This window comes from Eschrichtius robustus, chromosome 16 (genome assembly GCF_028021215.1).
Source record: "Eschrichtius robustus isolate mEscRob2 chromosome 16, mEscRob2.pri, whole genome shotgun sequence".
Lineage (NCBI taxonomy): Eukaryota > Metazoa > Chordata > Mammalia > Artiodactyla > Eschrichtiidae > Eschrichtius > Eschrichtius robustus.
Window position 1 is genome coordinate 88,834,474 of NC_090839.1, and position 13,444 is coordinate 88,847,917.

General features: G+C 47.1%; 2 protein-coding genes across 7 annotated transcripts in view; one reads left to right on the forward strand and one right to left on the reverse strand.

The window, feature by feature from the left end:
• ZNF12 (zinc finger protein 12) overlaps positions 1-13,444 on the reverse strand; it is a 70,607-nt gene that overhangs the window by 41,652 nt on the left and 15,511 nt on the right. The gene's annotated exons all lie outside the window — the stretch shown is intronic.
• LOC137778607 (speedy protein E4-like) lies at positions 5,478-8,819 on the forward strand. Its single transcript, XM_068565772.1, has 5 exons — positions 5,478-5,613; positions 6,283-6,341; positions 6,822-6,907; positions 8,431-8,599; positions 8,760-8,819. Exons 1-5 carry the CDS (start codon positions 5,544-5,546, stop codon positions 8,817-8,819), a joined length of 444 nt encoding a protein of 147 aa, XP_068421873.1. The 5' UTR covers positions 5,478-5,543.

Consider the following 13,444-nt stretch of genomic DNA (forward strand, 5'->3'; position numbering starts at 1 on the left):
CGGCAGGGCAACAAGCAAGGAGTCTAGGTATCTAGGGCTCAAAAGGCCCCAACTCCCCAATGGCTTTGAGGGAAAGGTGTTTAAAGATGAGGTGAGGCTGTTGGTGGGAATGTAAACTGGTGCCGCCACTATGGAGAACAGTGTGGATGGAGATTCCTCAAAACACTAAAGCTAGAGCTACCGTATGACCCAGCAACCCCACTCCTGGGCATATACCCAGAGAAAACCATCATTCAAGAAGACACATGCACCCCAATATGTATAGCAGTACTATTTACAATAGCCAAGACATGGAAGCAACTTAAATGTCCATCAACAGAGGAATGGATAAGGAAGATGTGGTACATATATGCGATGGAATACTACTCAGCCATAAAAAAGAATGAGATAATGCCATTTGCAGCACCATGGATGGACCTAGAGATTATCATACTAAGTGAAGGAAGTCAGACAGAGAAAGACAAATATCATATGGTATCACGTCTATGTGGAATCTAAAACAATGATATGAATGAACTTCTTTACAAAACAGAAACAGACTCACAGACATAGAAAACGAACTTAAGGTTACCAAAGGGGAAAGGTGGGGGAGAGGGATAGATCAGGAGGTTGGGACTAACAGATACACACAACTATATATAAAACAGGCAATCAACAAGGACCTCCCGTATAGCACAGGGACCTCTACTCAATATTCTGTATTAACCTAGGGAGTTCCCTGGTGGCCCAGAGGTTAGGATTCCGGGCTTTCACAGCCGTGGCCCTGTTTCAATCCCTGGTCAGGGAATTGAGATCCTGCAAGCCACACAGAGTGACGAAAAAACCCCCCAAATTCTGTAATAACCTAAATGGGAAAACAATCTGAAAAAGTATAGGTATATGTATACATATAACTGAATCACTTTGCTGTACACCAGAAACTAACACAACACTGTAAATCAACTATACTCCCAATATAAAATTAAAAAATGTTTAAAGTGAATTACAAAAGAGTGGGAGGTGAGGGAGGGGAGGTTGAGGGGTGTGTGGTCAGCTTGTGGACATTCTTCCGATTGGTTGGTGGTGAGGTAATGTGAGGTCAACATTGTAAACCTTCTGGTTCCAGCTGGTCTGGGGTCTGCGTGCTTGTGGGCAGCATGCAGTTAACTTCTTCCACCTGCTGGGGGTTTCAGTCTCTGCAAAACAGCTCCAAGGACGTGGCTCAGAACAGTTATCTACAGCCCTTGAGGAGGAACTAAAGGTCCTTGACTTTGTTTAACGGCTACACTAATATTATTTGGTCTTTTGGGACTGTTTTCCTTTCTTTTTGCACTTTCTCACTTCTCTGATTAAATTGTTTGTTTCGAACTCAGAGAAGGCTAGGAGGCTAAAATTTTCTGAAGACAAGAAGCAGGCAGAAGACATGGGGAGAATCCATCCCAGGAAGGCCCCACAGGGTCCTGCTCAGTTACAACATCAGATTCAATCTGGGCTCTTTACGCCAGTTTTGGACAACATACCAACACATCTTAAGATGGGTCCCACCTAACTATAGCACATTTGGACAAGGTGAGGTGGGGTGGGATTATGCAAATCCAGATCTGAAGACTAGATAAAGCAATCAGGGTATTTCACAGTATACAAGAGAAATTTTCACGGGGACAGAATACCAACCTTCTAATATCTGAAAGCCTGTTAACCAAGAGGGAGAGTGACTTCTGTTTTGTTATAGAAGGACCCAATCAGCTGTGATGGTTGAAAGCATGATGAATGCAAATCTGAACTCACTGGCCTCCTAACAATGGAACGTCTACAGCAGAGGGACACAGGTCCTCAAGCAGCAGTGCTTTTCCCAGCAGTGCGGACCCTGAGGAGAGCCGGGCTGTGGCAGCTCTGGAGGACCTCAGGCGCTCTTTGCATGGTCTCTGAGACCTACAACATCTCAGAAAGTCCACGAGTGCAAACCAAAGAGACACTCAGTCCCTGCACCTTGGATGAACTGATTTGACTCTACGTATGCATTGCTTGGGCTAATTAAAAATATGTAAGTGATCAAAAGACAAAATAAAACTTTGGGCACACCCTGAACAACAGAGATACTTCTCATCAAAGTCCAAACAATAATTCAAAAGCAAGATTCAGAGCCAAAATGTGGAAACAACCCAAGTGTTCATTGACAGATGAATGGATAAAGAAAATGTAGTGTGTATATTCATACAACAGATATTATTCATCCACAAAAAGGAAGTTTCTAATTGATACAAAGAGCATTTATGTATTTTTAAATGATTGATATTTCTTTGTATAAACAGTGAAAATTTAACAATTCCACTTTTAAGAGGAAAGGTGTTTCTTTGTACAATTAAGTCTCAGCAGTAGAGGCATAAGCACACACGTGCACACGGAGTAAATAGAAATACCTCCCCGCTACCTCCCCCCAATCTCATCCCCCGATGAGCCCTGCTGATTCTCCCTCCAAGTATATGGAACCTGTTTGCTTCTCTCCATCTTCTCAGACATCGTCTTCCTGGACTACCACAACAAATTCCCAACCATATCTGGGTCTCCTGACTTCCACTCTTGCTGAAACCCCACCCCATCCATTTATACAGCAGCCAAAATAAAGCTTTTCCCTTTCATTGCAAACTGGATCACGACACCTCTCATTCACCGGTTTCCCATTGCACTTGGCATACATCTGAACTTCTTTAGACCCAGGGTTTTATTTCCTTCTCACTCACTGTGTACTGTCCACACTGGCTTTGGGGTCTAGGAAGGAAATTTTAATACAGGTTACTGCACGGATGACACTTGACGACATTATGCTAACTGGATAAGCCAGATACACATGGACAAATGTTATATGATTCCACTTCTGTGAGATCCCCAGAGGGGTCAAATTCATAGAGACAGAAAGTGGAAGGGTGGGTGTCAGGGGCTAGCAGGGGAAGGGGAGTCAGTGTTTAACGGGGACAGAGTTTCAGTTTGACAGGGTGAAAATATTCTGGAGATGGATGGTTGGGATGGTGGTACAACAATGTGAATTTTTTTTTTATTAATTAATATTTTTGTTTATTTTTGGCTGCGTTGGGTCTTCGTTGCTGTGCGCAGGCTTTCTCTAGTTGCAGCGAGCGGGGGCTACTCTTCGGCGCGGTGCGCGAGCTTCTCATTGCGGTGGCTTCTCTTTGTGGCAGAGCATGGGCTCTAGGCGCACAGGCTCAGTAGTTGTGGCTCGCGGGCCGAGGAGTTACGGCTTGCGGGCTCAGTAGTTGTGGTACACGGGCTTATGTGCTCCGCAGCACGTGGGATCTTCCCAGACCAGTGCTTGACCCGTGTCCCCTGCATCGGCAGGCGGATTCTTGACCACTGTGCCACCAGGGAAACCCAACGTGAATTCTTGATATCACATAACTGTACCCTTAAAAAGAGCAAATTTTACGGAATGTATATTTTATCACAATAAAAAAAGAGAGAAGGGAGGAAGGAGGGAAGGAGGGAGGGAGGGAGGAAGGGAGGGAGGGAGGAAGGAAGGAAGGAAGGAAGGAAGGAAGGAAGGAAGGAAGGAAGGAAGGAAGGAAAGGAAGGAAAGGAAGGAAAAGCAAGACTCAGATACCCAGGGGAGGAGTGGAAGTATGAGTTGGGAGGTTCAGAAGAAGCTTCCAGTGACACTGCATGACCCTGAGTTGGCTATTTTCTTCTCTGCATCTCGGCTACCGTGTACTTCCTACCCTCATAGAAAAATAACCTGTCTTGAATTGGAGGTTTTCCCATTTAGTCTTTTTGTACATGTGACATTTTTATTCAGAAAAATAATCTGTCTTGAACTGGAGATTTTTCCATTTAGTCTTTTGTACACGTGACATTTTTATTCAGGTAGTGAAATTTCTGGGTCAACAGTGATACCACATTCTCAAAATTTTGATAAGTAGACTAGAATTTCTTAATTGGAATCGAGGGGCAGGCTTTGGACAATCCATGGACTTTGTGAAATCCAAAGGTGCCCTTTTTTGTTGTTTTGTGTTTGTTTGTAGACCCCCTTTGAAGGGTGCGTGAGCACCTGTACTTCTGAGTTTAGCTTCTCAAAATGGCTCTTGGACTCAAAGGTGCCTGAGGGTGGCGGACGTGTGCTCCCCCAGTGCAGAATTCTGAACACAGTGTCAGTACACATTGAGCAGAAGAGCTTTGCCAAACTGCGTGTTTTAACGTAACTTTTCAATCCAGTCAGTCAGTGCACCTGGGATCTTTTTTTACATACTTATCTCACTCTTATAAGGCTTAACCGTTGCTGCTTCCCCTAAGTTTCCTTGTCCCTCTCCCCACTCTCCCACCAGGCCGTGGAAAAGGAATGGGAGCGAGGGGGAGAGTCCAGCAGGGAGAGGACAGCGCACCTGCTGGGAAGTGGTAAAGAGGGGTCCGGACACCTTGAGGGGGGTTTTGGAGGACGGGCAGAGGTTGGGTCAGTGGCAGGAGATACCATTTACCCCTGATCTCTGGGACAAGTGCACACATAGGTCTGACAGTTACTTGTGTTTTCATTCAAACTGGTTGCCAGGTTGGAATGACCCATGATGACGTCACAGGCTTCCGACCTTCCTGATTGGAAGGACCAGACTCCGTGGCGCTCGGCAGCAGAGGTGGACAATAGCATCTCGCCAGAGCTTTTCTCCACTGCCAGTTGCCCTGCAGCTTGGAGAAGGGACGACCACTTGTGTTTTGCCCAAGTCTAGAAGAAGAGTTGGGACAAAGCAGAGTCTAGGCTTCGAGGAAGGGAAGAGTTTGGGAGAAATCATGGCCAATCGTCAACCGAGTTCCCAGGTTGAGGACCAGGACTCCCAGCCCAGCTCCTTAGGGTACCCCCTGGAGGTGACTGTCAACGAAGAAAGCCCAGGACCGTCAGGTGAGGGAGCTGGCACGAGAAGGAATTTCAGAGGCTTGACCAGTAAGGAGGAAAGGGTACAGAGGTCGGGAAGGAGCACCTGCGTCAGGTGCCTATGAAAGAAGGGAGACATTCGGAAAGCCAGGGATTGAGGGAGGAGAGGACAGGAGCTGGGGACACGGAAACCCTGGGAAGCAAGAAAGAGGGTTAGGAGATGAGATCCAAAGATGAGAGAGGGGAAGAGAGGAAACAAGGGGAGGGTTCTTTTTCTTCTTTATTCCTAGTGGGAGAAATTACCTACCATGAGAAAGAGTTTTCAGGACAGGAAGCTGGAAAAATGACAAAATGAGTCAGGGGAGGGATAGGTAGATATGGACAGAGAAAGATGGAAAGATGACTTGGGGCAAGGTCAGAGGTCTATGAGACTGGAAAGGGTAGGGGTGTTTTGGGGGGGAGGCGGAGTCGGGGTGGGGTTGGGTGGTCACCAGTGGCTGAATTCCCAAGACGAGAACGTCCTATTGTAGTCTCTTGTCTTTTCTCAGCCCCCTGGGCCGGCTGCAGCTCCCTGCCTCAGCGCCCTGGCTGTAAGAGGAAGAGGTCAGTGGCGTTCAGAGAGGAGGAGGAGGAGGGCGAGCCGGCCACTGAGGCCCAGGACACCTGGGTCGTGGAGTCGCTGAGTGGGCTCAAGATGAAGCTCAAGCGACAGCGGGTGTCTTCAGTGCTGCCTGAGCACCACGAGGTCTTCAACAGGATGCTCGGTAAGGACCAGCACCACCACCCCCCCCCCCCAGCACCCTCCAATCCTATACTTGAAAAACAAACAAACAAAAACTTCCAATGACTACACTTTCCCAATGGAAAAGAATTCCCTGCTACTTGGTGCACTCTCCGTCCCTGGCGGACTGTCTACGGATAAAGGACACAGGGGACACATAAATGATACAGGATTAGGTTAGACTCACAAATGATACAAGACTGGGTTAGATTTAGAAATGATACAGGATTAGGTTCGCTTGGTTTCAACTGTACCCCTGAGACTCTAGCTCTTATTGGCCTTTTGAATCTTACTGGCGTGGGTCGGCGGGGGGGGGGGGGGGGGGTTGGGGGGGAGGTGGGGCTGACAAGCCACCTTCGCCCCCTGACGTGACTGTCAATTGAGAAATTGGCTGTGAGTAACTCCATGCCCTCTGCACTGGTACGTGAATGCATGATGAAGGGGCATCACTCCCTGTCACTCGGCCCCCCTAGAAGGGGAGTCACCCCTTTTCCTCCCACAGTGAATGGTCTTCCCTCCCCTCTTCCCATCAGCTTCACCCTGGGCCACATCTTGGCATTTCCCCAGGGGGGGCGTGGTTCTCCCTCTTGGCTCTGGAATGCTCCCACAACAGCCCTGTTCCCACTGGCAAACATCTGCCCTCTTTTCACAGAGGATCCCGTCATTAGGAAATTCCTCGCCTGGGACAAAAACCTGCAAGTATCTGACAAGGTAAGTCCCCCGCTGAGATGGATTCCTGCTCCAGCGCCTGTCCTGGGTGGGCACGCGGGGTGCTTTCTACACCCACGTTTCCACTCCCCTCCCAACCTGATGCCTTGTCAACGCTTCCCTCCAGGGGCCTCGAGGTCCCCTCTGGGATCTGAGCCCCAGGTGTGCCCCTTTGGTGGTTGCTGCCTAAGTCCCCTCTCCTCTCAGCTCCTGGGGACTCGCCTTGGCTCCGGTTCATCAAACACCGTCCAGTGCCAGCGGCCCTAAGTCCACGCCCTCAAACCCACAGCCTCTCATCCTTGGAGCGTCGCAAATTCTGACCTTCTGTCCTCTCCCCTTCCCCAAATAATCAGGCTCACCCAACACGGGGGTCTCTTCTCCAAGTGGCACCACCCATTCCTCGTCCCCTGCTCCCTTATCCCACTGTTTTTCCTCTTCCAGGATGTGACCTCTCTCCTACGTTTTCTTCCCTCTTTCCATCAGTATCTCCTGTCGATGGTGATAGCTTATTTCAGCCGGGCCGGGCTCTTCTCCTGGCAATTCCAGAGAATCCATTTCTTTATAGCTCTGTGAGTATCTTGCTCCATCCCCTCCGTCAATATTCAAGCCCCTGGGAGGGCGGAGGGCGGAGGGGGAGACCTGGGGCTCTGACCTTTCATCTATTTTTTTAAACCCCTCTGTACTGTCCACTCTGGCTGTGAAAATGACAGGATTACGGTAGAGTGGTTTCTTTTTCAAACGAAGTTATGTCTTTTATACCATTCATTGTCAAAACAAACTGCCCTAATGTCAATTAAAACACTGAACGAAACAAAGCAAAACACTCCTAAGAGGAGAGGAAGAAAGAACTGACACCATCCTGCCCGCAAGTAAATAGACTTGAGACGTTTCCGGTTCTGATTCTCCGGTCTCGGGTCTTCCCACATCAGCACCAAGTGTGATTATCTTCCGTTTCTGCGTTCCCACGACAAATGCCACAATCGGGGGCCCTTATCACATAGCGCGGACCTGGTGGAAAATGCTCCCCACTGATGTTTCTTCCACGTCTCCCAAGCCAGTCGGCTCTATTTGCCTGAATATCCTTCCAAAACCCAGGTCTGACCGCTTCACACAATGTCATTGGCTAATTACGTGCCAAATCAAGGCCAGAGTTCTGGGTTGGAATTCAACTCTCTCTGCAATCTCCATCACACTGTCCTGATACTTTATTCCTTTGTTTCACTGTTCCTTCCAAATACCCTGCCCTCTAAGTTTCTATTGTGCTTTCTGTCCAGGGATCTTTCCCACACATTTATCTGAAGAAAATGACCCTATCCTTAAAGTGGGTTCAAACACCAAAACCTTCACGATGCCTGATCTCCCTAACTTCTGCATCCCGGAGGCACTTTAGTTAAAATCGTATTAGAATGTGATGCTTTGCATTACAGTCATTTCTTATCTCCCCCCTTCCCCTTCCCCAGTCCCATTAGACTACACACAATGTGGAAGGCAGGTCTTGTCAAAATGTCAATGCATTCCCAAAACACTCAGCACAATTCTTTTCATTTTGCGAATGTTTGTTATTGTGAGTCTTCGAGGTAGTCAGTATTGCATTTGGCTACGAGATAAAATGTTCATTCATTCATTCATTCATTCATCTAATGAAACCTTATAAAGTACACCCTACACACTGGGGAATATGAGGTGATGGGAACAGAGATTCACAAAAGGCTGTTGAATTAATGCATCAAGATGAACCAAGCCCTAAATGTGTCATTTGGTAGGAGAGGGATGAATGCAGAAATAGATCAGATCAGCTCCTGCCCTCAGGAACTGTACATACACCTACAACATAGGGAGAGAGGTGTGTGCACATACAACAAGTTGAAGGGAACAGGGGGTTTGGATTTTGTCCGCATCATCAAGGTGTGAGAGGCGCCCTTGCGAAGGTCCTGCCTGGCAGTGGCGCCTTGATGACTGGGCAGCTCTCGGGGACGCTGGGCAGGGCTGGGTGGGTCGTGTCAGGATGCTCAGCCTGCCTCATTTCTGGGAAGCTGATCTCAAGTGGAGGCCCTTCCTGTGCTGATGACAGCCACCTGATGTCTTTCCCCAGCTATGTGGCCAACGACATGGAAGAGGACAACCAGGCCCCCAAACAGGCCATCTTTTCGTTCCTCTATGGAAAGAACCGCTCCCAGCGTCCCTTGTTCCACAAACTGCGTCTCCAGTTCATCCGTTCCATGGGCTGGAACGCTAGGGTCACTCGGGAAGAGTGCGAGCAGGTGGGTGGGCTGCGGCGGTCTGGGGGCGGGGCAGGGCCGGAGAGGAGGTGGGGATCATGGGGGATTCGGTCTGGGACTTGGGGACGGACGAGAAAGAACCGGACGCGGGGCACGGGGAGGCAGCGTCATCCTCATTTCCAGGGGCTGTTTGTCTTTCCAGATCCAGGCTTTTGATCCAGAGCTCTGGGTGTGGGGAAGAGATCGCGCCCTCTTGCCCTAGAGGCCCCAGGACCACGCAGGCCTGAGGTCATCGGCCTGCGCAAAGGTAGGTCTGCGTCCGCAAAGGTGCGGGCGGAATGACGCGTTGCTTGCTGAGGAAATCGGAGGAATCCCACTGCTGGACCCACATCACCTCTCACGCTGTGAAGGGGGCCAGCCGGGCACACAGCCACACGCCGACTCAGCGCCCAGCCGCGGCCTCACAGCCACACACACACACCAGCACCGTGGGGCCCGTGGGCGCCAGACCTCGGGGAAACCAGTCTGTCACAGACGCATGGGTCTCACTGAAGTCACTTCACCCAAAGCAATTGGGTCCAAATAACAGCTTTGATGAGATGGTGATTTTTTTCCATATACGGTGTTTCGAGTTTCCCTTTTTAATTCATTTTTGGCCTTACATACCTCAGGGATATGGGTTCTAGGATTTACCTACCACAAAGTAAATGTCTATAAACAGGATATTAGATAGAACAGCCTACACGTTCAATAAGAAAAGACGAATTATGACTAGCTTTATTTTCATCCAAATTTACTTTCCAATTGCTTATGGCCAGATCACCTGTGACTCTTTATTTCCCCTGACTCACCACTTCTGGACCAATGATTCCTCTTGTACAATTCACCTTTTCTCCCTCAACTTTATGGTCAAGGGGGTTTATCAGAACGACTGAAGGTTAAGGAATGCCATCTGCAGCATGGCTTATTACAATGGACACATTAGAGTTCTAGATGTGGGCAGAGGATTGAGCAAACCTTTGGTTGAAATCTTGCAAACTAGCTGTCAGTCCATTCGACCTGCCCGAACAAAATACTACAAACTGCGTGGCTTATAAACAACAGACCACAGTCTCTTTTACAAGGGCAATAATCTCATTCATGAGGGCTCTACCCCATGACCTAATAACCTCCCAAAGACCCCACCCTCCTAATACCAGCCCCTTAGTGGTTAAGATTTTAAGATTTCAACATAAGAATTTTGGGGGACACAAACATTCAGCCCATAACACTAACCAAGTTTAGGACTGACTTTTATTTAAACATTAGGATCCAGGGACTTCCCTGGTGGCTCAGTGGTTAAGAATCTGCCTGCCAATGCAGGGCACACGGGTTCGAGCCCTGGTCCGGGAAGACCCCACATGCCGCGGAGCAACTAAGCCCGTGCGCCACAACTACTGAGCCTGCGCTCTAGAGCCCACGAGCCACAACTACTGAGCCTGAACTCTAGAGCCCGCAAGCCACAACTACTGAGCCTGTGCGCCTAGAGCCCGTGTTCCGCCACAAGAGAAGCGTCATGAGAAGCAACGGAGAGTTGTCCTCGCTCACCACAACTAGAGAAAGCCCACGCGCAGCAACAAAGACCCAATGCAGCCAAAAATAAAATAAAGAAAATAAGTAAATTAAAAATTAATAATAAAATAGACATTAGGATCCAGGATTAGGATTAGGGATCAGGCATCAGGTCTCCTGGTCCACGATGCTGACCGGTCAGTGATGTCTGTAGTGTGGTTCCAAGTTCAGAATTTAAGTGGTGCCAAAGGACCAAGGTGTTAAGACTAAAGCAGCATTCTCCAAATGCCAGCTCCCTGAGCAGAATCACCTGGAGTCTTGGCTATAAAGCAGATGACTGGGCCTGACCTTAGGTGTATTCAGTAGTTTTTGGAGTCAGGGTCACCAAAGTCCAAGAATCGCACTTGAAAACAATGAATGGTTCAGGATTGGGGCTCCGAATGGAGAATTTGATAAAACTGCAATCATAAATGAGTCTCAATTCTGGTGAGAACTGACTAAGAATGTGAAAACCTTTGTATCTGGACAGTTGCCACTTTGAAATCTGACGTCCTTGCTCCTTCTCTTACTTCCAGATCACAGAGCCCAGGAGAGATGAGGATGTTGCACAGGAGGTCAATCCACACGCTGATGACAGCCATGAGGGAGGGAGGGAGAAGCCTCTTGTGCAGATGATCGGGAAGAACCCAGCATCTTCTAGAACGAGCTCAAGAGAGTTTTCGTGTCACACTCCTGGGAGCGGGGCGTGCTTCTAGGAGTCTGTGGCAGGACAATAAGAAATCAGGGTTCTGTCACGTTCCATCCCTTTGGAAGGCACCACCCCAATTTTCAGATCATTTCATTCAAATCTCCCGAGATGAACATTGGAGGTCCCATTTTTTATACACTTGTTTGCCCCAGTCTAGAAGCATTTGAAGGTGGCGTGTAGGGGGCTCAGAATAGGAGGGAATAACTTTAAAATATATAATTAGAGCCATACGGTCATGACTGATGACTTAACTTTCACTGGCTTATTTTGAAAATGTCACCTATAAAATTATTGTATTTTTATATTTTATATTTAGAGATGTATTTTAAATAGTTTTGAAATAGTCTTCATTGTGAAACATCTTATTCCTACAAAGTTTTGTGATGAGTATTACAGCTGTTGTATATTTATACATATATACAATTTTATCCACATTTTCAAGAGAGATTTTTGTTTTTATCTATTACATAATATACATTTTATCTATTACATAATATTTCCATTCTACTTACAGCTAGGTGGGTATTTCCTCCCAAGTCTTGTAAGCATAAATTTGTATTTTTTTAGTTCTCATTACTGAATTGTGGGAATTCAGTCATAATTTTTTAACTTCTCTCAACAAGTTTGTATGTTATTTTAGATTATTAAAGAGTACCATGCAATGCAGCTTTTGGGGAAATATAATAAAGATGAAAGTCTTCTCACAATCATGATGTGCGTGGTCATTACCAGTCTGCTCTGCCTGTTTGCTGCCCAACGAGGTGTGGCTTAATTGGAGTTGTGATTATCCAACCACATTTCTTAACTCTGAAAAATAATCCTGAATTATTTTTCATGGAGAAAAAACTACAGATGAGGCAGATCTTGCATCATTCAGGACTCCAATACTGAGAGACAAGTGTTGGGTAAAAGGAAACATAGCTTTATTGAGGAAGCTGGCAGTCCAGGGGAGAAGGTGGACTCGTCCCAAAGAACCAACTCTCCCCTCCTGAGGTTTTGCTTGAGGACTACATAGGGAAAAGAGAAAGGGGCTGCATGTTGAAGACAGGGTTACAAGGTGCGTGATCAGCTCACGGACATTCTTCTGATTGGCTGGTGGTGAGGTAACGGGGACTCAACATCATCAGCCTTCTGCTTCCAACTGGTCTGGGGTCTACGTGCTTGTGGGCAGCATGCAGTTAACTTCTTCCACCTGCTGGGGGTTTCAGTCTCTGCAAAACAGCTCCAAGGACGTGGCTCAGAATATTACCCGATAGCCCTTGAGGAGGAACTAAAGGTCCTTGACTTCGTTTAACGGCTAAAGTATGATTATTTTGTCTTTGCTGTTTTTTCGGCCGCGCCACGCAGCTTGCGGGATCTTAGTTCCCTGACCAGGGATCAAAAACAGGTCTCTAGTAGTGGAAGCGCAGAGTCCTACCCCAGAAATGCCAGGGAATTCCTGACAGTACACTTTAAAGAGAAAAATCCAGACCAAAAGGAACACAGTTTTAAGGAAGCTTAACTTTCTCAGAAATGCAGAAAGTGTGTTCTGCATTTATTTTCTTTTTTTTTTAATACATTTATTTATTTATTTATTTTCGTCTGCGTTGGGTCTTCGTTGTTGCACGTGGGCTTTCTCTAGTTGCGGTGAGCGGGGGCTACTCTTCGTTGTGGTGCATCGGCTGCTCAATGCGGTGGCTTCTCTTGTTGCGGAGCATGGGCTCGAGGCACGTGGGTTCCAGTAGTTGTGGCTCGCGGGCTCTAGAGGATTTTTTATTGTTTATGTTTTGCAAGTATTCATCAAATGTGTATTACTTGAATGAATGACACATAATTTCTCCCAACAATCTTCAAACTGCTTAAAACTATGACAATATTTAGCGTTTCAAATTTCATATGACCTTACTCTCTCCGTGCTCTAGTTTCTAAAAGCATGTGGGATCTTCCCGGACCAGGGCTCGAACCCATGTGCCCTGCACTGGCAGGCAGATTCTTAACCACTGCACCACCAGGGAAGTCCCTGTGCATTTATTTTCAAGAAAATAAGAAGGCCGGATGAATTCAGAACTAGGTGCAGAAAGCTCTTCCAGTGAGATACAGAATCTCTGCTGTTTAGGCAGATTTAGAGAACAACTTTTCCAACCACTTATTAAGGAGACCAATACTCCACGAAAAAATATATCATTTTTACAGAGAGAAAACCAAACTCCAGCTTTGCATCAATATAATATTTGATACTTAAGAGAACCATAAGCTCTTTTTTGAAAATCTCTGCAATAAACATCAAAACTGAGCCACCTTCGGCTGAGACAAATACAATTCCCTTTCCACCAATCTCCTACAACTTTCTAGATTCATTCAGGTGGTGTCCTTCACTATCCTCTTTCTGGTGCTGGAACAATCAGTCATCTTACTTTAGGACCAAACTATTTTTGTTCCTGTTAATAAACAAAACTACATCTCATCATCTTGCATACAAAGTTGTACCTCTTGGTTGCTGGAACCAAGCAGGACCCTGCAGGGCCCTTCCACGTCCCCTGCCTCTTGTTTGTAAAACAGCTGCAGTCTCCCAGGCCTCCCTTGAGTCACAAAAGAACAGGTTCAAGCAG

Bases quoted from the DNA above. Each gene is read 5' to 3' on its own strand.
- LOC137778607 (XM_068565772.1), top strand. From the start codon at position 5,544: ATGAAGCTCAAGCGACAGCGGGTGTCTTCAGTGCTGCCTGAGCACCAC. The intron at 5,614-6,282 runs GTAAGGACCAGC...CTCTTTTCACAG, and splicing joins GGTCTTCAACAGGATGCTCG to AGGATCCCGTCATTAGGAAA. The intron at 6,342-6,821 runs GTAAGTCCCCCG...TCTTTCCATCAG, and splicing joins ACCTGCAAGTATCTGACAAG to TATCTCCTGTCGATGGTGAT.